General features: G+C 37.3%; 1 protein-coding gene across 2 annotated transcripts in view; it reads left to right on the top strand.

The window, feature by feature from the left end:
* ABL2 (ABL proto-oncogene 2, non-receptor tyrosine kinase) overlaps positions 1–25,771 on the top strand; it is a 124,384-nt gene that overhangs the window by 80,294 nt on the left and 18,319 nt on the right. For both annotated transcript variants that reach the window (XM_068541317.1, XM_068541315.1), the window contains exons 2-5: positions 16,929–16,991; positions 18,228–18,398; positions 21,896–22,191; positions 25,243–25,515. In XM_068541317.1, the coding sequence (XP_068397418.1) occupies positions 16,929–16,991; positions 18,228–18,398; positions 21,896–22,191; positions 25,243–25,515 (803 nt within the window). The remainder of the gene's footprint in view (positions 1–16,928; positions 16,992–18,227; positions 18,399–21,895; positions 22,192–25,242; positions 25,516–25,771) is intronic.

The following is a 25,771-nucleotide window of genomic DNA, read 5'->3' as shown; positions in this document are numbered from 1 at the left end:
GCCGCAGCTTCCCACTAGCCATCCATTTTACATTTGGTAGTGTATACATGTCAGTGCTACACTCTCACTTTGTCCCAGCTTCCCCTTCCCCCTGCCGTGTCCTCAAGTAGAATGTCTTTTCTTAATTTTTGTAGTTTTCTAACTTAGATGCTGTCATTTCCCACAGAGCTGTTTGCACATCCTTTGTATGTCTTTAATGACTTTGACTTTTCTGAACCTTGCCTAATTTTTATTGTGGGAGTTGCGTAGGTTTTTTCCTTCTACTTTTTTCTTTGACCAGTATTTAATGTAAGGGTGCTCCTGAATGTCCCATCATTATTGTAACTATTCTTTTCTTACCCAAGAATTATAAATAGAAATGTACTTATTGTCTGAACTTGTTTTTGTAGAGAAATGTTGAATTATTGAGAATTTTTTTTAGGGGTCCCTTATTCAGTTCTGTACAGTGCAATTCAGAGGGAGGTCAATACGCTTTAGCAAAAAGTATATGTTGATTTGTGTTTGTGTGCGTAAGTTGATAACAAATGGAGATGTCTAGTTGCCTAAATCGGAGTTGAATAACATAAACAGCACTGATTAGTTCTTCTCCAACTTCATGAAGGAACCATTTAAATGTAACTGGCATTTTTTCACATTCATGATCCAGAATAAAGAAACCTTACTATTTATTCTAAATTGTCCTCATTTAAGAGTGTGGTAATTGGCATGAAATATTATGCAGCTGTACATAGGAAGAGAACTATTTCTGTGTGCTACTGTGGAGTGATCTTATAGTTAAGTGAGAAGAGCAAAGTGGAGAAAAAGTATGAAATATCCTACTGTTTAAGAAGAAGGAAGGGTTTGTGAATATGTATCCATTTACATTAAAACAGTGTAAGAATAAAACACTTAAATTTAGGTTACCTCTAAGGAAGGAGTGAATAGGGTAGAGGTGGGAGGGTGCCTCATTCTGTAGATTCAACTTTGGAACCATGTAAATATTTTATGTAATGAAATGAACTTTAAAAAGCAGAGCTTAAAAATTGAAAATAAAGTGAAACATTAACTCAGGTGGATATCCTAGAGGCAGCAATTCTCAGAATCTGATTGTGGGGCTTCCTTGGTGGGGCAGTGGTTAAGAATCCGCCTGCCAATGCAGGGGACATGGGTTGGAGCCCTGGTCCAGGAAGATCCCACATTCCACAGAGCAACTAAGCCCATGCACCACAACTACTGAGCCTGTGTGCCACAACTACTGAAGCCCGCGCGCCTAGAGCCTGTGCTTCGCAACAAGAGAAGCCACCGCAATGAGAAGCCTGCTCACCGCAACGAAGAGAGCCCCCGCTCACTGCAACTAGTGAAAACCCGCACGCAGCAATTGAGACCCAGTGCAGTCATAAATAAATAAATAAATGAATGAATGAATAAATAATCTGATTGTGTTCAACAAATCTCTGTGCTGACATTTGCATTAATGGTGCCAAAGCATTATAGATAAAACTGTTTATGCCCTTAATAGAAATCAAAGTAGTGGGCTTCCCTGGTGGCACAGTGGTTGAGAATCTGCCTGCTAATGCAGGGGACACGGGTTCGAGCCCTGGTCTGGGAAGATCCCACATGCCGCGGAGCAACTAGGCCCATGAGCCACAACTACTGAGCCTGCGCATCTGGAGCCTGTGCTCCGCAACAAGAGAGGCCGCGATAATGAGAGGCCCGTGCACCGCGATGAAGAGTGGGCCCCGCTTGCCGCAACTGGAGAAAGCCCTCACACAGAAACGAAGACCCAACACAGCCAAAAATAATTAAATAAATTAATTTAAAATAATAATAATAAATTTAAAAAAAAAGAAATCAAAGTAGTGACATTAAACAGTACCTAGTAGTCATTGCATTGTCACTGCCACATTCTTTCAGTTAAAAGTCAGTTTTCAGATTGGTTCAAGATGGCAGAGTAGAAGAAAGTGTGCTCACCCCTTCTTGTGAGAGCACTGGAATCACAACTAACTGCTGAACAATCATCCACAGGCAGATGCTGGAACCCACCAAAAAAGATAACCCACATCCAAAGACAAGGGAGAAACTGCAGTGAGATGGTATGAGGGGCGCAATCATGATAAAATCAAATCCCATAACTGCCAGGTGGGTGACTCACAAACCAGAGAATAATTATACAGAAGTTTTCCCACTGGAGTGAAGGTTCTGAGCCCCACGTCAGGCTTCCCAACCTGGGGGTCCGGCAACAGGAGGAGGAATACCCAGAGAACTGGACTTTGAAGACAGCAAGATTTGATTACAGGACTTCCACAAGACGGGGGGAAACAGAGGCTCCATTCTTGGAGGGCACACACACAGTCTTGTGCACACCAGTACCCAGGGGAAAGGAGCGGTGACCCCATAGGATACTGAACTAGACCTACCTGCTAGTGTTGGAGGGTCTCCTGCAGAGCTGGGGGGCAGCTGTGGCTCACCACAGGGACAAGGACACTGGCAGCATCAGTTCTGGGAAGTACTCATTGGCATGAGCCCTCCTGGGGGCCGCAGTTAACCCCACCAAACAGCCTTTAGGCTCCAGTGCTGGGTCGCCTCTGGCCAAACAACGAACGGGGAGGGAAGACAGCCCCACCCATCAGCAGACAAGCTGATTAAAGTTTTACTGAGCACGGTCCTGCCCACCAGAGCAAGACCCAGCTCTACCCACCACCAGTCCCTCCCATCAGGAAGCTTGCACAAGACTCTTAGATGGCCTCATCCACCAGAGGGCAGACAGCAGAAGCAAGAAGAACTACAATCCTGTAGCGTGCGGAACGAAACCACAATCACAGAAAGTTAGACACAATGAAAAGGCAGATGATTATGTCCCAGTTAAAGGAACAAGATAAAACCCCAGAAAAACAACTAAATGAAGTGGAGATAGGCAATCTACCTGAAAAAGAATTCAGAATAATGATAGTGAAGATGATCCAGGATCTCAGAAAAAGAATGGAGGCGCAGATTTAGAAGATGCAAGAAATGTTTAACAAAGATCTAGAAGAACTAAAGAACAAACAGAGATGAAGAATACAATAACTGAAATGAAAAATACACTAGAAGGAATCAATAGTAGAATAACTGAGGCAGAAGAACAGATAAGTGACCTGGAAGACAGAATGGTGGAATTCACCGCCACGGAACAGAATAAATAAAAAAGAATGAAAAGAAATGAAGACAGCCTAAGAGACCTCTGAGACAACATTAAGCGCACCAACATTCGCATTATAGGGGTCCCAGAAGGAGAAGAGAGAGAGAAAGGACCAGAGAAAATATTTGAAGAGATAATAGCTGAAAACTTCCCTAACATGGGAAAGGAAACAGTAAACCAAGTCCAGGAACACAGAGAGTCCCAGGCAGGATAAACCCAAGGAGGAACATGCTGAGACACATAATAATCAAATTGATAGAAATTAAAGGCAAAGAAAACATATTAAAAGCAACAAGGGAAATACAACAAATAACATACAAGGGAACTCCCATAAGGTTATCAGCTGATTTCTGAGTAGAAACTGCAAGCCAGAAGGGAGTGGCATGATATATTTAAAGTGATGAAAGGGAAGAATTGACAACCCAGAATACTCTACACAGCAAGGCTCTCATTCAGATTTGACAGAGAAATCAAAAACTTTACAGACAAGCAAAAGCTAAGAGGATTCAGCAACACTACACCAACTTTGCAACAAATGCTAAAGGGACTCCTCTAGGCAGGAAAGAGACTAGCAACTTAAAACAACCTTGTACCTATATAGAGTGCTATATCAAAACCTCATGGGAGCAGCAAAACCCAAAACTACAATAGATACACACACAAAAAAGGAAGAGCAGCCCAAACACAGTACTAAAGAGGGTCATCAAACCACAAGAGAAGAGAACAGAAGAGGAAGGGAAGAAGAAAGACCTACAGAAACAATTAAGAAATTGGCAATAGGAACACACATACCGATAATTAAATGTAAATGGATTAAATGTACCAACCAAAAGACATAGACTGGCTGATACAGAAACAAGACCTGTATGTATGCTGTCTACAAGAGACCCACCTCAGACCGAGGGACACATACAGACTGGAAGTGAAGGGATGGAAGAATGTATTCCACGCAAATGGAAATCAAAAGAAAGCTGGAGTAGCAATACTCATATCAGAGGAAATAGACTTTAAAATAAAGACTGTTATAAGAGACAAAGAAGGACACTACATAATTATCAAGGGATCAATCCAAGAAGAAGATATAACAGTTGTAAATATATATGCACCCAACATAGGAGCACCTCAATATATAAGGCAAATACTAACAGCCATAAGGGGAGAAATAGACAGTAACACAAAAATACTGGGGACTTGAACACCTCACTGATCATCCAGACAGAAAATCAATAAGGAAACACAGGCCGTAAAGGACACATTAGAACAGATGGACTTAATTGATATTTATAGGGCATTCCATCTAAAAGCAACAGAATACACATTCTTAAGTGCACTGGGAACCTTCTCTAGGGTTGGCCACGTGCTGGGCCACAAAGCAAGCCTTGGTAAATTTAAGAAAATCGAAATCATATCAAGCATTTTTTCTGACCACAATGCTACGAGATTAGAAATAAACTACAAGAAAAAAACTACAAAAAACACTTAACATGTGGAGGCTAAACAATATGCTACTGAACAACGAATGGTTCACTGAAGAAATCAAAGAGGAAATCAAAAAAATACTTAGAGACAAATGAAAATGAAACTACAACAATCCAAAACCTATGGGATGCAGCAAAAGCAGTTCTAAGAGGGAAGTTTATAAGAATACAATCTTACTTAAGGAGCCAAGAAAAATCTCAAATAAGCAACCTAACCTTTCACCTAAAGCAACTAGAGAAAGAAGAACAAACAAAACCTAAAGTTAGCAGAAGAAAAGAAATCATAAAGATCAGAGCAGAAATAAACAAAGTAGAGACAAGGAAGACAGTAGCAAATCAATGAAACTAAAAGCTGGTTCTTTGAAAAGATAAACAAAATTAATAAACCTTTAGCCAGACTCATCAAGAAAAAAAGGGAGAGGACTCATCAATAAGATTAGAAATGAAAAAGGAGAAGTTACAACTGTCACCACAGAAATACAAAGGATCATAAGGGACGACTATAAGCAACTGTATGCCAATAAAATGGACAACCTGGAAGAAATGGACAAATTCTTAGAAAGGTACAGTCTCCCAAGACTGAACCAGGAAGACATAGAAAATATGAACAGACCAATCACAAACACTGAAATTGAAACTGTGATTAAAAAACTCCCATCAAACAAAAGCCCAGGACCTGATGGCTTCACAGGCAAACTCTATCAAACATTTAGAGAAGAGCTAACACCTATCCTTCTGAAACTGTTCCAAAAATTGCAGAGGAAGGAAAACTCTGAAACTCATTTCTACAAAGCCACAGTCACCCGATACCAAAACCAGACAGATACCACAAAAAAAGAAAATTACAGGCCAGTAATTCACTGATGAACATAGATGCTAAAATTCTCAACAAAATACTAGCACTCCGAATCCAACAATGCATTAAAAGGATCATATACCATGATCAAGTGGGATTTATCCCAGGGATGCCAGGATTATTCAGTATCCACAGATCAATCAGTGTGATACACTACATCAACAAATTGAAGAATAAAAACCATATGATCATCTCAATAGATGCAGAAAAAGCTTTCAACAAAATTCAACACCCATTTATGATAAAAACTCTCCAGAAAGTGGGATAGAGGGAGCATACCTCAACATAATAAAAGCCATTACAACAAACCTACAGCTAACATCATACTCAATGGTGAAAAGCTGAAAGTATTTCCTCTAAGATGAGGAATAAGACAGGGATGTCCACTCGCCGCTTTTATTTAACATAGTTTTGGAAGTCCTAGCTCTAGCAATCAGAGAAGAAAAAGAAATAAAAGGAATCCAAATTGGAAAAGAAGAAGTTAAGCTGTCACTGTTTGCAGATTACATGATACTATACATAGAAAATCCTAAAGACACTACCAGAAAACTACTAGAGCTCATCAGTGAATTTGGTAAAGTGGCAGGTTACAAAATTAATACACAGAAAGCTGTTGCATTTCTATACACTAACAACAAAAGATCAGAAAGACAAATTCAAGAAATAATCCATTTACCATCACATCAAAAAGAATGAAATACTGGGCTTCCCTGGTGGCGCAGTGGTTGAGAATCTGCCTGCCAATGCAGGGGACACAGGTTTGAGCTCTGGTCTGGGAAGATCCCACATGCCGCGGAGCAACTAGGCCCGTGAGCCACAACTACTGAGCCTGCGCGTCTGGAGCTTGTGCTCCGCAACAAGAGAGGCCGCGACAGTGAGAGGCCTGTGCACCGCGATGAAGAGTGGCCCCCACTCGCTGCAACTAGAGAAAGCCCATGCACAGAAACGAAGACCCAACACAGCCAAAATAAAAATAAATAAAATTTAAAAAAAAAGAATGAAATACCTAGGAATAAATCTACCTAAGGAGACAAAAAACCTGTACTCCAAAAACTATAAGATGCTGATAAAGAAATCAAAGATGACACAAACAGGTGGAAAAATATACCATGTTCTTGTATTGGAAGAATCAATATTGTCAAAATGACTATACTACCTAAGGCAATCTACAGATTGAATGCAATCCCTATCAAATTACCAATGGCACTTTTCACAGAACTAGAACAAAAAAATTTTACAATTTTTATGGAGACACGAAAGACCCAAAATAGCCAAAGCAATCTTGAGAAAGAAAAACAGAGCTGGAAGAATCAGGTGCCCTGCCTTCAGACTATACTACAAAGCCACAGTCATCAAAACAGTATGGTACTGGCCCAAAAACAGAAATATAGATCAATGGAACAGGGCAGAAAGCCCAGAAATAAACCCATACACCTGTGGTCAGTTAATCTATGACAAAGGAGACAAGACTATACAATGGTGGAAAGACAGTCACTTCAACAAATGGTGCTGGGAAAACTGTACAGCTACATGTAAAAAAATGAAATTAGAACATTCTTTAACACCATACACAAAAAAAAACCTCAAAATGGATTAAAGACCTAAACGTGAGACTGAACACTCTAAAACTCTTAGAGAAAAACATAGGCACAACACCCTCCAACATAAATCGCAGCAAGATCTTTTTCGATCTGTCTCCCAGAGTAATGGAAATAAAAAGAAAAATAAACAAATGGGACCTAATTAAATTCAAAAGCTTTTGCACAGCAAAGGAAACCATAAACAAAACGAAAAGACAACCCACAGGATGGGAGAAAATGTTTGCAAATGATGTGACCGACGAGGGATTAGTCTCCAAAATTTACAAACAGCTCATGCAGCTTAATATCATCAAAACAAACAACCCAGTCCAAAAATGGGCAGAAGACCTAAATAGACATTTCTCCAAAGAAGACATACAGGTAGCCAAGAGGCACATGAAAAGATGCTTAACATCACTAACATTTCTCCAAAGAAGACAGATAGCCAAGAGGCACATGAAAAGATGCTCAACATCACTAATGATTGGAGAAATGCAAATCAAAAGTATGAGATATCACCTCACACCAGTCAGAATGGCTATCATCAAAAAAGTCACAGCCAGTAAATGCTGGAGAGGGTGTGGAGAGAAGGGAACCCTCCTACACTGTTGGAGGGAATGTAAATTGGTACAGCCACTGTGGAGAACAGTATGGAGGTTCCTTAAAAAGCTAAAAATAGAGCTAGCATATGATCTTGCAATCTCACTCCTGGGTATATATTCAGAGAAGAACATGGTTAGAAAGGATAGATGCACCCTGATGTTCATTGCAGCACTGTTTACAATAGCCAAGACATGGAAGCAACCTAAATGTCCATCAACAGAGGAATGGATAAAGAAGAAGTGGTACATATATACAATGGAATATTACTCAGCTGTTAAAAAGAATGAAATTGGGTCATTTGTAGGGTTGTGGATGGACCTAGAGTCTGTCATACAGAGTGAAGTAAGCCAGAAAGAGAAAAACAAGTACCATATATTAACGCATATATGTGGAATCTAGAAAAATGTTATAGATGAACCTATTTGCAGGGCAGGCATAGAGACGTAGATGTAGAGAACGGACGTGTGGACACTGGAGGAGAACGGGAGGGTGGGATGGATTAGGAGATTAGGATTGACATATATACACTACCATGTGTGAAATAGATAGCTAGCAGGAACATGCTATAAAGCTTGGGAAGCTCAGCTCGGTGCTCTGTGACGACCTAGATGGGTGGGATGGGGGGTGGAGTGGGAGGGAGGTCCAGGAGGGAAGGGATATAGGTATACATATAACTGACTCACTTCATTGTACAGCAGAAACTAACACAACATTTTAAAACAATTATACTCCAATTAAAAAAAAAATGAAGTAATGCCATTTGCAGCAACTTGGAAGGATCTAGAAATTGTCATACTGAGTGAAGCAAGTCAGAGAAAGAAATATCATATGATATTGCTTATATGCGAAATATAAAAAGAAATGATGCAAATGAACATATTTACGAAACAGAAACAGACTCACAGACTTAGAGAATGAACTTACGGTTACCAAGGGGAAAGGGTGGAGGGAAGGGATAGTTAGGGAGTTTGGGTTTGACATGTACACGCTGCTATATTTAAAATGGATAACCAACAAGGCCCTACTTACTGTATAGCACAGGGAACTCTGCTCAATGTTAAGTAGCAGCCTGGATTGGAGGGGAGTCTGGGGGAGAATGGATACATGTATATGTATGGCTGAGTTGTTTTGCTGTGCACCTGAAACTATCACAACATTGTTAATCGACTATATTCCAATATAAAATAAAAAGTCTAACAAAACAGTTTTACTTAAGAATTTCCTTGATTAAGCAGTAAAAATGGTTAATTTTATAAAAATCTTGATTCTCAGATACATGTCTTTTTAGTATTCTATGTGACAAAATGGAAAGTACGCATAAAGTACTTCTGCTGCTTGCCAAAATATTGTGGCTGTTTTTAGAGAGAGCCATGTGCAATTTTTTTGTGTTTTGAGTTGAACTGGCTGCTTTTTTCATGGAACACTATTTTCACTTGAAAGACTGAACAACAAACTATTCAGATTTGGGATTTGGTAGACATTTTCTCAAAAATGAATGAAGTGAGTTTGCTGTTTCAAAGAAGATGTATTAATTGTTGGAAATGGTAGAATTTGAGCTTTTAAGCAAAAATTAGAATTTATTAAAATTAGTAACCATCATTCTGATCATGACAGCTTCTTAAAACTTTTGTGATGAGATTGATGGTGATAGTAATGAATAGGATGTTTCAATGTTATATAACGAAGTATATCAACATTTAGTGAATCATGATTTCCAGATGATCAATGCATGATGTTAAAAAATGCAAAGTACAGAATAGACCCATTCCAAGTACAAGATAAACCAACAAATTTTAATTTGACAGATGATGAAAATTTTGTCTATGTGGTTTCAGATTTCAATTTACAGTTAACCTTTGTTGAGTTTTGGTGTGGTGTCAAAGAAGAATATCCATAATAATCTGAAAGAATGTTAAAATATACCTTCCTTTTATACCTCCATATCTGTGTGCAATAAGATTTTCATATACTTAAACAAAAATAATATCACAACAGATCAAATGCAGAATGAAGATTCTACTGTCTTGTTTTAAGCCAGATATTTGCAAAAAATGACAATGTTACTCTTACCTCTTAATTTTCTTTTCAAGGGTAGTTATTTTTAATAAAATATGTTAACATGAGTTTATTGTTATTTTAAAATTAATATTACAGTTTCTCAGTTTTAATTTCAAATATGGTAAATAATGATAGATGTAACCCACATAACAGAGGTCGTTGGAGACGTCAGTAGTTCTTATTTTTTAATTAAAAAATTTTAATTATAAAATATACATAACATAAAACTTACCTTTTAAACTATTTTAAGGTGTACAGTTTAGTAGCCTGAAGTACAGTCACCGATTTCCAGAACTAGAACAGCTTCTAGATATTCCACTTAAGTGGAATCATACAATATTGGTCCTTCTGTGTCTGACTTATTTCACTTAGCATAATGTTTTCAAGGCCCATCTATGTTGTAGCATATATTAAAATTTTATTCCTTTTTATGGTTGAATAATATTCCGTTGTATGTACCACATTTTGTTTATTTGTTCATCCCCTCTGTACTCCTGGTAACAATATAGGAGCCTTGGGCTTCCCTGGTGGCGCAGTGGTTGAGAATCTGTCTGCCAATGCAGGGGACACGGGTTCGAGGCCTGGTCTGGGAAGATCCCACATGCCGCGGAGCAACTAGGCCCGTGAGGCACAATTACTGAGCCTGCGCGTCTGGAGTCTGTGCTCCGCAACAAGAGAGGCCGCGATAATGAGAGGCCCGCGCACCGCGATGAAGAGTGGCCCCCACTTGCCGCAACTAGAGAAAGCCCTCACACAGAAACGAAGACCCAACACAGCCATAATAAATAAATAAATAAATAAAAATTAAAAAAAAAAAAGAAAGAACAAAGATGTTAATCTGAGATCACAAAACGATCTTTAAAAAAAAACAATATAGGAGCCTTAAAAAATGTAACTATTAATTATTGGTAATTTAAATAGCAGATTTACTGATTAAATAGTAAATCATATGGTATAGAATATAGATATGTATAAAATATGAATTATGGAGCTCCTTTGCCTTTTATTTTGTGTAATTTAGGGAAGGAGAAATTCAACCCAGTATTTGAAATTCTGAGTCATTAATTTGAGGTAACCCATTAGTCGTTTAACTCTTGCTTTCCTCATGATGTTAACAGTACTGGCTTCGTAAAAGTTAATTTCTTTCAGTGCATAATGTTTGTTTTTTTTACACTGTTAATAATTACCTACATCAAAGTCATTCTTTAAGTTTACATTATAATTTTGTAACATCTTTATTGAAGGCTATTTCAGTTCTACTATCTATAATTTTACCGTTAACCTTTATTGACCTGGAACCAAGCACAGTGGCTGGTACATAGTAGGTACTTAACAAATATTTATTGAATCAATGAGTGTTCTTAGGTGTACAGTAACACATTCTTGTATTATTTTTGTAGATTATACCACTAAAGTCATCCATCATTTGTAGATTTTACTAATTTCCTATAAGGTTCTTAAGTTTTATTTAACTTTGTTCCTATGTATTAACAAAGATTAGGCTTTCACTTTTAAAAGTTTTAATACTCAAAAGTTTTCAGCACTATCATGCCATGTTTTTAACCTTTATTAAGCTATAATAGAGCCAAAATTTTACTGAAGGCTGTCATTTCCTGGCTTCTGTGCTTATGAATCAGATTGTAACTATTTCTTTGACTTTGGATTTGTGGTTTCGTGAACTAATTTAAGTGATGCAAAAGATGAGTCTTGTTAGGCGTTTCCTCTCTTTTAAAAGTGTAAACACTTATTGTAAACGCGTTTTCTTCAAGGAAACTTTTCTCTACAGTCTCACTTCATTATCACTTAGGAATGAAACCCCATCTATATGTACTAATCCCTACGTATTTTATTATTTGTTACTCATGTGTGTCAGTTTTTACTTATTTTTTCAAAATGTTCCAGAGGTTTTGAAGTATCTCCATTCTGACTCAATGTTTTGCTAATTACGACATTTTCCTTTATGTAACTCTTCACCCACTTTGGACTTGTAAATGCTTACCCTTCCATTGGTTCCTTCTGGCTACTGAGTACATGAATGAGTGTCACATGCATATGGTATTGCTTGTCAGAGAGTGGAATTCCAAGACTTCCTCTGTACATACATCAGTTAAACTTTTGTGCTTCTGGGCAGAGGAATGGTCTTTGGGACAGCTCTGCTTCTACCTAATTGTTATGGCAGAGATCAGGACACATCGCTTTGCTGCCTGTGCAGTGAGGCCTCAGAAACTGCTCTACCCAACTTGACAGGTATGATATAAGGGTGATAGTTTAGGGAGGGTACATAATCACAGTAATCAAGCATGAATGGAGATTTCAAAAAATTGATATTATCTACTATTGTTATCTTTATTCTTGGCCAGTGAAGCTTCATGTGTTTTTTTTTCCTGGTATTTCATAGTAGGACCTTAGTAAGTACCTATTGAATGAAAGAAGAAATGAATAACATATGATATTTTGTAGTATTAAGATACATATGGCTTGATATTGAGAACAATTGATTTATCTAACCACCTTACACAGTTTTTAAAAGAGGTGTTAAAAAGTATTAGTTTCTTAGGGACTTCCCAGGTGGTCCAGGGGTTAGGACGCTGTGCTTTCACTGCTGTGGGCCTGGGTTTGACCCCTGGTTGGGGAACTGAAATCCTGCAAGCTGCGCGGCACAACCAAAAAGAAAAAAAAAAAAAAAGTATTAGCTTCTTAGAGAATATGGAATCAGACAAAGTAGAATTCTAGCAAGATAAGTGTTTGTAAAAATGCTTGGAAATGCCTAAACTGAAATTTTTGAATATTAATTTCTCCAATTACTACCTGACAAATTTCTACCTAGAAATTTCTTAAACTTAGAAATTTCTGCTAAAAGTTATTGAATGACTAATTGGTAAAAAGTGTTTTAAGTAAAATTAAACATTAATTTAAATTAAACATTAGACATTATTTAAACAGTAATTAAACGTTAAATTTAGGAATTATCTCTGAATTTGAGTTTTATTCTGGATTTTAACTTGTTTAATCCTGATAATTTACTTTGTACAAGCTGCTACTTCTATGTTTTACCTTATTTTTGTTGTTTCCTACAAGTGTATTAGTAGAAAAAAGTAATAAAATTACCTTTTCTTAATAGTCACAATGTATTTCTGCTACCTGGGTCCTATATTCCATAAGTAAAAATTAGAGTCTTCTGTTGTGTCATCTTAAGTCCATGATATACCTCAACAATAGTGAATAATGACAGATAACTCACTATCTAAGTTACCTCATGTATAGTAGTCACTGACGTTGTTCAAAAATAAAACATTCCCAGCCTACACACTTGTATTTGGGCGGGTGCAGTACATCTGAATCATCCAGATTTGACTGTCTTAAGCCGATGAGGAAAGTAGCATAGACTAGACCTACTGGATAACACGGTGGCATTTACTTCCTATAGGTCCTCCCCCCTCTTTTTGTCTTCATTCCTTAGCTTGCTCTCCCCCATTTAGTTCTTTAACTCTTTATGATTTAAAACATGTTCATTCCTGGCCTCAGGAAAATGTTAGGATATTTCTTATCTTTGGAAAATTTCCCCTTTTGTTTGGTGCTAGTGGGTAGGAAGGTGTTTAAGTGGATATCCTGTGCAGGCGGATTGTACAGGAAATAGAGCCTTAGTACTGTGAGAACAAAAGAGTGGGAAGAAAGAAGAAACGAAGGAAATAAGATCTTTTGACTTGACCAAAAAGACTGTAAAACCAGAGATGGGAAGAAGGGGATTGGGGAATAAAAAGGATTGTTTTCCAACTTGTGGTTCTTTTAGTACTTTGGTCTCAGAAATGACTGTTTTCCTGTATTTATTATTTTGTATAACAGAAATGTACAGTATTTTTTGGCCTGTATATATGTTTTAAGTTTTCATAAAATTGTGCCATAGGTCTCATTCTCCTTTCTCCTTTTGTCAAATAACATGGTTTTAAGAAGCTGACTTGCCTTTAAAAATCCTCCTTTGAACTTGATGGAGTTCCTCTCCAGTACAGATGAATCACATGTCATAGACATGTCCTTGCACTTTGACAGTCTGTCATTCTACTATCATCAGAGCAGAATTCCTGCTCATCCAATTTAAATGCTTTCTCTTCTCTGAAACCTTTTCTGACTGCAGAGTTTTGTTTTCTTATTCTGTCCTCTCATAGCATCCTCTGTGAGTATAGCAGTATGCATGATTCAGTTATTCAACAAATTGTTTTCAAGAGCCTCTTATATGCATTCACTGTTTGGGGTGCTTGGAACTTATTAGTGAACAAAGCAGGCAAAAATATCTGTCCTCCTGAAACTAATATTCTTGTGGGATGAGGTAATAGTTGATGTGAATGTGATGATAAATAAATTACATATTTTGTGGTAGTAAGAGTGATGGAGGGACTTCCCTGGTGCAGTGGTTAAGAATCCGCCTGCCAATGCAGGGAACACGGGTTCGAGCTCTGGGCCGGGAAGATCCCACATGCTGCAGAGCAGCTAAGCCCGTGTGCCACAACTACTGAGCCCGTGCTCTAAAGCCCGTGAGCCACAACTACTGAGCCCACTCTCCGCAACTAGAGAAAACCCACGCACGGTAACGAAGACCCAACACAGCCAAAAAAATAATAAATTTATAAAAAAAAAAAGTGATGGAGAGAAATACATTAGGAAAGGAGGCGTGGGGGATGTGGAAGTGTTGTCAGGAGTAGATGCATTTTAAAATAGGATGGTCAGAGAATGCCGTACCAAGAGGGTAACATTTGAGTGAAGTGTCATGTGGATGTCTTGGGGAAGAATGTTTTAGGCGGATGGAAAAGCCAGTACAAAGGTCCTGAGGTAGGAGAGTGCCTGTCTTGTTCAAGCAACAGCAGGGATGCCAGTAGTCAGAATGAGGTAAAATGGGAGAGGAATAGTAGGAAGATGAATTGGGCAAGGTAAGTTGCAAAGGGCCTTGCAGGCCCCTTGTAAGGACTTTAGCTTTTATTCCAAGATAAGGAGCCATCAAAGAGTTTCAAGCAGAGGAGTAAAGCAATCTGACTTATGCTTTAAAAGCTGGTTGGTGTGTTGAGAATAGACAGTAGAGAGCTAGGATAAGAAGCATGGAGATCAGTTAGAAGTCTAGTGAAATAATCTAGCTGAGAGATGATGGTGGTGACAGGGCAGTAGTAGTGGAGGTGGTGAGAAATGGATAGATTCCAGATATATTCTTGGAGGCAGTGCCAGTAGGATTTCCTGATGGATTGGATGTTGTATTGGAGAGCAAAAAAGGAGTCATGAATGATTCCAAGGTTTTTTGTTTTTCTTTCCTCACCTTTATTGATATAATTGACATATAACATTGTGTAAGTTTAAGGTATAATAATACATAAGTGTTGATTTGGTACACTTTGGTAATGCAAGATGATTACCATCATAGCATTAGCTAATACCTGCGTCATGTCACATAATTACCATTTCTTTTTTGTGGTAAGAACAATTTCAATCTAGTCTCTTAGCAATTTTAAAATTTATAATACAGTATTATTAGCTGTAATTACTATGTTATACACTAGATCCCCAGAGCTTATTTATCTTATAGTTTGTACTCAAACTTCCAAGATTTTTGGCCTGAGGAACTGAAAAGATGGACTTGCCATTAACTGAGGTGGAAAATTCTGTGAGAGCAGCACATTTGGGGGAAAGAATGGATGCTAGTTTTTTATAGTAAGTCCAAATAATGTTATTAGTGATTTTTAATCTTTATATTCTGAGGCCCAGCATGGTGCCTACTGTATAGTAGATGTTCACTAAAATCATTAGTTTTGTAAATCTTAGATTTTTAATATACTGGGTTTCACAAAGTAAGGTATAAATATACAGTATTTGTTGTTTCTGGCCTGATAGGATTTAAGAGTTGGCTTCAGTGTTTACTTGATTACTGTTTCTGACTTGGTAGTACAGAAATTCTTGTTACCCTTGATTTTTGTTCCTCTTATAATGTCAAACGAGGGGGACTTTCTTTTATCTAAAAAGAAGGAAATATACTTGAACTGTTTGACAATCATTAAACCAAATAATAATCATAAAACATTGTAATGTGTTACCACTATCACTGGCAAGAAACATTTATCATTGTGGATGGAACATGTGATATTCAGTATAGAACCTAAAAAATATTAGACTATTCTCTGTACTTCTTTTTGGCAGTTCTTTTCATTTTAATAAAGTAGCCCAATGGAAATTCCATTAGAGTAGATAATATTTCATTAGAATGAAGAAAAACATAGTACCTGAGACCAGTTTGAAGCATGTTTTATATGATATAGTATTTTGTTTGTTTGGTAATCCTAATTTGTTATCTTAGTATATATAATACAGCTGTTCCTATTCACGATAATTCTGCATTTAAACAAGAAGCAAGGTAATTTGTTTCAAATTAACTTTTCAGGACATATGGACATATCTTCAGGTTTGTTGTAACATTCTTAATGTAAAACAATTTAATTAGCTGTGAAATTTTAAAAATATATTCTTTTTAAGAGGAGGAAGGAATGTGAAGAAGTGAAATAAACTGTTAGAAGAACATCCAACCTATAAGAGGAATTTCTGTCTATATGATACAGACGGTTATGAAGCCATTTTAAAAACATTGGTTAATGCTATTTGAAGTTTAAAAGACATCTCACTGTTTCCTGTCACTTATATTTTTGTGTAATTTGGTTATTCATTCAGTCAACAGTTACTGAACACATATTATGTGACTCTTGCTAGAAAAAAGATACAGTTCTTGTGCCAAGGAGCACATTGTGAAGTTGGGGAAACGAACATAAATTGAAGATAAAGATAGGAGGTGTTACTGCAGCAAGGGTAATGCTTTTGTGAGCACAGGGAGGAGGAGCATGTGAGGCTTCCAAGGGGAGGTTATATTGGAGTTGAGTGTTATATCAATAAAATGAGTAGAAGCCAGCCAGTCAAAAAAAAGGGTGGAATGAGTGCACATTCTAGGTAGATAGGACTATGTGAACAAAGGCAAAAAGGTAGGAAGCATCATGGTGTATGTTCAGATGTAAAATTTGAGGTGTGGAATGGGGGAGAGGTGAAGCTGGAGGAATAGGTAGAGATCTGATAATAAGAGACCTTGTAGGCCATGTTAAAGAGATTTTAGCTTGATGGTGAACTATTAAAGAATCTTAAGAAGAGTGACATGGTCAAATTTTTGTTTTAAATAGATCACTTTGCCAGCTGTGTGGAGGATGGATTTGAGGGAGACAAGACTGGAGGCAGTAGTCCAGGTGAGAGATGATGGGAATCTGAACTAAGACATTGGCAGTACAGAAGGAGAGGAGGGAATGGATTGGAAAAGAAATAAAATCACAGATTCAAGGGTTTTTCTTCTTCATGTGTGATAAAACCAAGTTTAAATTAAAAACGAGTGGAAGGAGAGGGAGAGAGAGACATACTAGAAAAGTGCTGTTTTATGACAGAGGCAGTTGGATAGTGGCAGATTGCCACAAAAACCAGTTTTTAGTGATTAAGAACATTGCTACTGAAAGATGAGAGTATTTTTTGTATAATCATCCTGAACTGTGAGAAGCAGGTGATCTTTAACTAAGATGGTATAGGGATCACCTATTTGTGTAGTATAACTAAATCTAAGAACCACAATGCCTTGAGGAAGAAACCAGGTCTTACAAGGCTTCAACCAGTACACATGATAGAAACTCAATAAATCATGTCCACTGCTGGCAGTATTTTCTAGAGCCCTAAGTTAGTTATTTTATAAAAATGTACCACTTAGGAAAAGAAAATAGGGTAAAAAATTTTTTTTTCATTAAAACAATTAACAGTTGAAAGCTGTTATGTTATAGACAGTGCATGGTAACACAAAGGTATTTTGGGATGCCAAAAATATTTTGTATTAAACCAAAATATTTTTCTGTTATTTAATAGATAATTTTAGGATTTTTTTCTTAAAGCACTATTTCTGTAATTTTCTATATGTAAATGGAAGGTCTGGATTAATACAATCTGTACATATTTCTTAAAATCTCTGTTATCTTTTCCACAATTTGTTTTATATGGAGAGAGTAAGGGGAGAAAGGTACTTTGGTAGGACTTATAAAACATAACTATTCCTTCTTAAAACCACCGTCACCTAGACAAAATATCTTGTGTGTTTTATAAAATGAACTGCCATTTCTTTTTGAGATTTCTTTTTTTATTTTGAGGAAACTGTGCCTTTCCTATTCATTTAGTTCTGATTTTGGTTAATGCATATAACAGCTAAATGCTCGTTTTGTGTTCTTTTCTCTATCTTGTTGTATTTTCAACAAGTAGACTTCTCTCCTGCTTAGGAGATGGTGCTGTTTTGCTCATTCTTCATGACTCCACAACTATGTGTACAGTTTTGTTCCACCCTGGAGCCATCAGTATAATGCCAGCAGCTAAAATATTGTGTATGTACTGAATTCAAATGAATTTCCATCTCTTGGACTTACTGTGAACTCCTTTCTCTTTATGTCTTTCAGAAGCCTTGCACCGCCCCTATGGTTGTGATGTTGAACCCCAGGCCCTGAATGAAGCCATCAGGTGGAGCTCCAAGGAGAACTTGCTTGGAGCCACTGAGAGTGACCCTAATCTCTTTGTTGCACTTTATGATTTCGTAGCAAGTGGTGATAACACACTGAGTATTACTAAAGGTGAGCTTCTATGTAACATCCTCTCACTTTTCAGTTTTTATTAGTGGTTAAGAAATAAAGGGGTGTATTCTAGATTCTGCCTCTGACTAAAATTAGCTAGGCAATTTGGGCCCAGATACCTTTGGTTCATTCTTTTTTTTAAAACCTGTGTAGGGGATAATGCCACTTTATCTACTTTATAGGATTTTTATTAAGGCTAAAATGAGACGAAGTACTTTAGAAAAAATACCACACGATATAGACATAAACTTTACTCATTCTCAGAATTCTGTACTATACATAATATGCCAGCATTCACCTGCCACAAAGGTAAGGTTTACCGTACACCTCTTCTCACTGAACTGTGGCTAAGATGTCATGTTGCCAGACCCCAGTGCTACTCTAGGTGTCGTTCGTGGACTGACTGCCTATTTGAGAACCATTCGTTACCAGTCTGCACTGAGATTAAGAACTTTCACTCAAAATGTAAAACAACTGCATTGCTAAGTACACTATTTATTATTTAGTTCAGCTGACATTTTCCTTTTTTGGAACAAGACTTTCAGCAGGAAGAAAGTAATCCAGTGATTCACATTCTGGCACAAGCATCTTGTTGTGGACCTGCTTTGAGTAGCACTGGCCTAGACAACTTATCTCTCATTTGTGTTTATATGGGTTAGTGAAAGGACTAGTAGGAAGGGTTTCTATTGTAGTAACACTCTCAACAGAGTAGTAGTTTATTTTCAGTAGTAAATTCTTATCAAAGGGAACATCGAGAACATGTCCAGGTAAAACCAACCATTATTGGTTTTTTGAACAAGGACAGAAAACGTGAAACTTTTTTGAGAAAGAAATAGTATAGGACATTCTCATTGTGTACGTGAGTTGGATTGCTAATCTACTTAAGCTTTTCTTGTCTTTTGCATTTATGAAAGCTTCCTACTGGGAAAAAATAAGATTCAGGATAATTTTTAGCTAAATGAAAATGTAACTTAAATGATTATTTGTCAAACATATTCTTTTTATTTGTAAGGGTTCAGAATGAGGTATTAAATGGGAGCACATATACCAAATTAAGAAGACAGGTCTCCACTCAAGGAATGTTACCGTTAAATAAAATTTTTATATACATCAATTTTTAAAATCCAACCAGATTCTTCAAAAGCAGAAATCCTTAAAACTGAGTTTCTCAAACTGGGGTGTAGGTATGTCCCAGAGTGGGCATGATTGTATGTGTACATGTGCAAGGAGGTTTCAAAAGTACAGGAAAAGTATAGTGCATTATTATCTCCTAACATCAGTTTACTTAAAGATTTTGGGTAGTTTTGGGGGCAGCAGGTTGGTGATGGTATTTGTACATGTGTGGGGGGCTGTGTTTTATGATGGGAGGAAAATTTTACACAGAGGTTTAGGATAAAACAAAGGACTTCAAAAGCATTATATACTGTGTGGTAGGTAGTCTCTTTGGGCTACAACACACTCTTTTACCTTAAGATGCTTCAGTGGAGAAGTTGGTGAAGTGAAGACTCAGAACATTCTTTCCTAGATATAATTTTCATGTCAGTTATTTTCCAAGATAGCTCAGTCAGTCACCAAGGAAACATTGATAAAGAAAGCCTGTTGATTCATCTGTTACCAGTAATGGCAACTACTAGTGTGCAGCCCAAGAAGTGGGATTCCCGTTTTCTTATGACCAACAGTGATTTCTTTTAAAACCTACGAAATGCCAGGTTTTTATCCAGGTTCTTATTAATATAAAACAGTGTCATGCTAAAGCTAATTTATTATTTTAAAAGACAAGAAAATATTTTAAAAATAAAATAGCAATACTTATTTTAGTTCCTTCTTCAAAGATGATATTTTGCTTGAATTAAAAAACAAAGTTCTCCCAGGATTCCTCTGGCAATAGGGCCAATGTTTATATCCATTGTCAATTTCCATGGTATTCAAAACTTCCAGAGTGGAAAATTCTCCTCCTAACTGCCAAAAAGAGAAAAACAAACAACCAAAAACCTAGGGAGTTTGACTGTATCCTGATTATGATGACATGTCATTATCAGTTCTTTGTAAGGAAACAACAGTAATATACTTGGTAAAGAACTTAGTCTTTAATTCTCATTCTCTTAGAGTAGTGGAGAAAAGCTACAGACTGACAAGTCTTATTTAGCTTTTCTGGCAGCAGTAAGATTTTTTTTCCCTGCAGATATGGTTGGGGAGTATTTATCAGTACACATGCATTTCCACCACCACATGCACGTACACTACTATATACCTATACGTATATATATTTTTTGTATGTGTGTGTGTGCGTGTGCACGTGCACAAACTCATGTTTTTTCTCATTGAATGTCTCACATCCTAGGGTCTTGGGTGAGGTGGTAGGGGCTAATAGAAAGTTATCCTATGGTAAACATTTCTGTAGACCGCTGAAAAAAGTTAGACGGCTGCCAGAATAGTAATTTTGAGTTTTTCCTCAACAGCCTTTGCCTGATAACTGCTGAGCCATGTGCTTTTGATTGCTCTGGCTTTCTTCTGTTTTCTGACACTGAAGTCAATGTGAACTCTATAGGAAGGCTTGCATCTCTCAGATATGGGAGCCTAAGACCTTATAAGGATTCTTTAAGTTATCATTTATCACTAATGATACCTCTTTCACCTTCCCTGTTTTGCCTGTGCTGCAAGTACAGGGGCAGGGTGTATGTTTGAGGAGTCTAAAGTTGATGTTCACGGCTTTATTAGAGAAATCAAGGACATTGAAGTTGATAGCAAAGATAACTCCGAGTAACTTGTGTCTTGGGTTCCAACTTCAGACTCAGCTTCCCTTTGCCACACACTAATTTGAGAGGAGCAGATAGGGGTGATTAATTCATCATGGGGAATGGGAGGGAAATTGGGAAATTCTAACTGTTTTAAAACTTGAGCCTTGGAAAAGATTGTGCTTCGGGAGTCCTCACTGCCCACCTCCACCTCCAAGTTCTTTTCTTTCTGAAAATGTTGCTGAAAGCTCTGTGGTCAGTTCTTTTTTGTTTTGTTCTTTGTTTTTTTACATTGATGGTTTTTTTAGCCTTTGTGCCAACTGAAATTTAGAAGTAACTTTGTATTTTACATGTCTTATCCCTAGTCCTTGATTGTGGTTAACACTGAACCATATATAAGATACATTCCCTGACAGACTGTTTTGAGGAAAAAATTAATTTCATTTTTTTGAAGAGTGAGACTATGTCATTTTCCAGACATTTGAGTAACCTTTTACATGCATACATGGAGTTAAAAACCTTTAAAACTCTGTAGGTAATGTCAGAAAACCATCTCTTAACTATGCTGCTTTTGTTTAAGCTATGAGCTAAAGATATCAATCAGGCTATGATGACAGCCAACTTTTCATTATTTTTAAAAATTTTGTTGGCTTAAAAGTTCTTGATTCATTTTTCAGTGAGTTTTAAGTTTGACAGTAGACTGCTTCCATTTGAGATAGTCTTAACATCTTTTCTTTCATTCTGTGACGACCTCCTGGCCAGGTGAAAAGCTACGAGTCCTTGGTTACAACCAGAATGGTGAGTGGAGTGAAGTTCGCTCTAAGAATGGCCAAGGCTGGGTGCCAAGCAACTACATCACCCCAGTGAACAGCCTGGAAAAACACTCCTGGTACCATGGACCTGTGTCTCGCAGTGCAGCAGAGTACCTACTCAGCAGTCTAATCAATGGCAGCTTCCTGGTGCGAGAAAGTGAGAGCAGCCCTGGGCAGCTGTCAATCTCGCTCAGGTATGAGGGGCGTGTGTATCACTACAGGATCAATACCACCACAGATGGCAAGGTAAGACTGGCTGGCAGCCACCTCTAGGTGTGGACTGGCTGCTCTTTAGAAACAATACTCAGAACGACCAAAGAGTATAGTTTTTATGTCTGACATGAAATAAACTAATCACTGACGTGAGTTTGAGCTATTTGGCATGTGAGAGAGAGCTTACTCTTTTCAAAAGAATATGGTAATGGAAATTAAAAGCAGTGTTATGTTAATAGTTTAATGATGAGCTAGATTTGAAGGTGAAGAATGAAGAAAACAGCTATATAAGTTAACTGTTCTCATCATCATCAGTATACAAGTATGCATATATGCATCCAATACATTATGTAGAATTTATAAATTAAACCTTGTATCTATGAAAATTATAATAATCTCTACCAGAAAGTTTACCGAATAAGAATTTAGGCTTCTGAGACTGATGTTGATCATTAATGTATGTTAATATAAATAGTTCAATCAGTCATTTAGCAGTTTATATGTTAGAAAGACCAACCATATAGAAATGGCCATATTAGAATGGAACTGTTTTACTTTATAAATGGTAAAGTATAGGCTTATGTCAATTCTTCTGTTGAACAGTAAATTTAGATTGAATTGTTTCTTCCACTCTTTCTCTCTTTGTGATATGCATAGTAGGGGAAAAGCACACAGGCTTTAAAGCAAGCAGATCTGGTTTGCTGGGTAACTCCATCATTTATTAACGTTGTGACCTTACTTAAGCCTCAGTTTCCCATCCCATATTATTGGATTCTTGTGAGGATTCATTGAGATAATTTCCATAAAACATAATGGCTGGTAAAAAGTAGGAGATAGTAAATTATTAATTTTCTTTCTCTTTTGCATCACCTTACAGACATATTTTTTCTTGATGAAACCAAATAGAATCAGATGAGTGATGATATAAGAGAGACTCAACCGATCTACTTCTGGTTGTATACCCAATAGAAATGAGTGCATTTGTGTACAGAAGACATGTACAAGAATATTCACAGCAGCATTATTTATAGTAGTCAGAAACTAGAAACACCCAACTGTCTAACCACAGTAGAATGAATTAATACATTGTGGTATATCCGTAAAACGGAATCTCATACAACAGCAAAATTAACATAGTACTGGTACACACACTCTCAGGAAAAACTGTGACCCACCAGCTGCCTACTTTTGTAAATAACATTTTATTGGAATACAGATACACCCATTTGTTTATGTATTGTCTACGGCTGCTTTCTCAATATTACGGCAGATTTGAGTAATGACAGAGACGCTATGGCCACAAGCCTAAAATATCTACTATCTGGTCCTCTAGAAAAGTTTGCTGACCCCTGTCATAGATGAATCTCATACACATAAAGCTGAGCGGAAGGGGTTAGTGATTGCCAGGGGATGGGGATGAGGGGAATGGGAATGACTCTAATGGGTATGGGGTTTTTCTGTAGGGTGATGAAAATGTTCGGGAATTAGATGGTGGTAGTGGTTGGACAACCAGTGAATATATTGAAAACCACTGTATTGTACACTTGAAATCATGAATTTTATGGTATGATATATGAATTATATCACAAAAAAAAAGTTGAGTGAAAGAAAGCAGGCACAAAACAGTACTTATTGTGTGATTCCATTTGTATAGGTATAGTTCACAAGCAGGCAAAGCTAATCTAAGGTGTTAGAAGTCAGCAGAGTGGTTACCTTTGCAGGGGTAAATAGCTGGGAGGGCACGAGGGAGGCTTCTAGGTGCTGGTAATATTGTAATTCTCCATGTGGGAGATGTTTACATGGGTGAGTTCACTTTATAGAAATCATCAATTCTCCATTTATTAATTGTATACTCTTCTGTATACACTAGAAATTTCTTTTTTAAAAAATAAGCAAGCTCCCTTCGGAGATAAGGCCCAAAGACTGCTATCTTACTTTATACTTCTTACTGCTTATCACAAATTAACTACAATTTTGTTAACAACTCTCTGAAATAAAATTGTGGCTTTTTGTAAAATGGCCTAGACACTCAAAAGCACATCTTAATGAAATAAAAATTATAAGATATTTGAATACTCTCTCCCTACCAAAAAAACTGAAGTCAGTGTTTTTCAAATTATGTTCTGTGCAAGATTCTGAGGTGGTATTTCATAAACTTTTACAGGAAGCCAATCCCCTCTTACCTACTTTAATCAGCGTTTCTCTTCCTTTATCTTATATATTTGGGTTCCGTAGTCTTTTTGCATAAAAATATTTGAAGACCAGTGATCTTGATGATCCAGAGAGAGATTTTGGAAGCTTTTCCCCCTCAAGACTAGAGCTACTTTAGGAACCATAGGAAGAGTGGTTTAAATGAGATTAAACTGAAGTTCTGTTTCCCCATGCCATCATGGTTTAATTCTTCCATTTACCTCAATAAGATAATTCCTTATTTTCATATTTTTTAATCAATATTTTTTAAACTGAAGTATAATTGGTATACAATGTTGTGTTAATTTCTGCTGTACAGCAAAGTGATTCAGTTATACATATATCGACATTCTGTTTTTATATTCTTTTCCATTATGTTTTATCATAAGATATTGAATATAGTTCTCTGTGCTATACAATAGGACATTGTTGTTTATCCGTTCTATATATAAATCTTACATCTGCTAACCTCAACCTCCCACTCCATCCCTCCCCCAACCCCCTCCACTTGGCAACCACCAGTCTGTTCTCTATGTCCATGATTCTGTTTCTGTTTCAGAGATAAGTTCATTTATGTCATATTTTAGATTCCACATATAAGTGATATCATCTGGTATTTGTCTTTCTCTTTCTGACTTACTTCACTTAGTATGATAATCTCTAGTCACATCCATGTTGCTGGAAATGGCATTATTTCGTTCTTTTTTATGGCCAAATAGTATTCCATTGTATATAGGTACCACATTTTCTTTATCCATTCATCTGTCAATGGACATTTAGGTTGTTTCCATGTTTTGGCTATTGTGAATAGTGCTGCTTATTTTCATATCTTAAGACTAGTGAAATAATGACCTCTTTTAGGTTGGTTTAGCTTTTCTCCACTCTCCTCACCAGGTGTATGTAACTGCTGAGAGCCGCTTTAGCACCTTGGCCGAGCTTGTTCACCATCACTCCACGGTGGCTGATGGACTGGTAACAACACTACACTACCCAGCACCCAAGTGTAATAAGCCTACAGTCTACGGTGTGTCCCCTATCCATGACAAATGGGAAATGGAACGAACAGATATTACCATGAAGCACAAACTTGGGGGTGGTCAGTATGGAGAGGTTTACGTTGGCGTCTGGAAGAAATATAGCCTTACGGTTGCTGTGAAAACATTGAAGGTGGGTTGCTGAGAATTACAGTTTTCAGGCATCTTTTTCTTTTGTGCTGAATCACTTGGAAATATCAGCTTGCCCTTCTTTAACTTTGGAATGCTTTCCACCCACTGGTGCCAAGCACATCAGCAAATTGTGATGATTAACCCTGGTGCCGTTGCTGACAATGCAGGGGCAGATTATTCACTGAAATGCAGTGAAATCCACATGGGGGGAAGGTTTGTCTCTGGAGGCTGTTGATATAGATCTTGGTGGGAGGTTA

The sequence above is a fragment of the Eschrichtius robustus genome, chromosome 3 (assembly GCF_028021215.1).
Source record: "Eschrichtius robustus isolate mEscRob2 chromosome 3, mEscRob2.pri, whole genome shotgun sequence".
Taxonomy (NCBI): domain Eukaryota; kingdom Metazoa; phylum Chordata; class Mammalia; order Artiodactyla; family Eschrichtiidae; genus Eschrichtius; species Eschrichtius robustus.
This window is presented reverse-complemented; position numbering and strand designations above follow the sequence as displayed.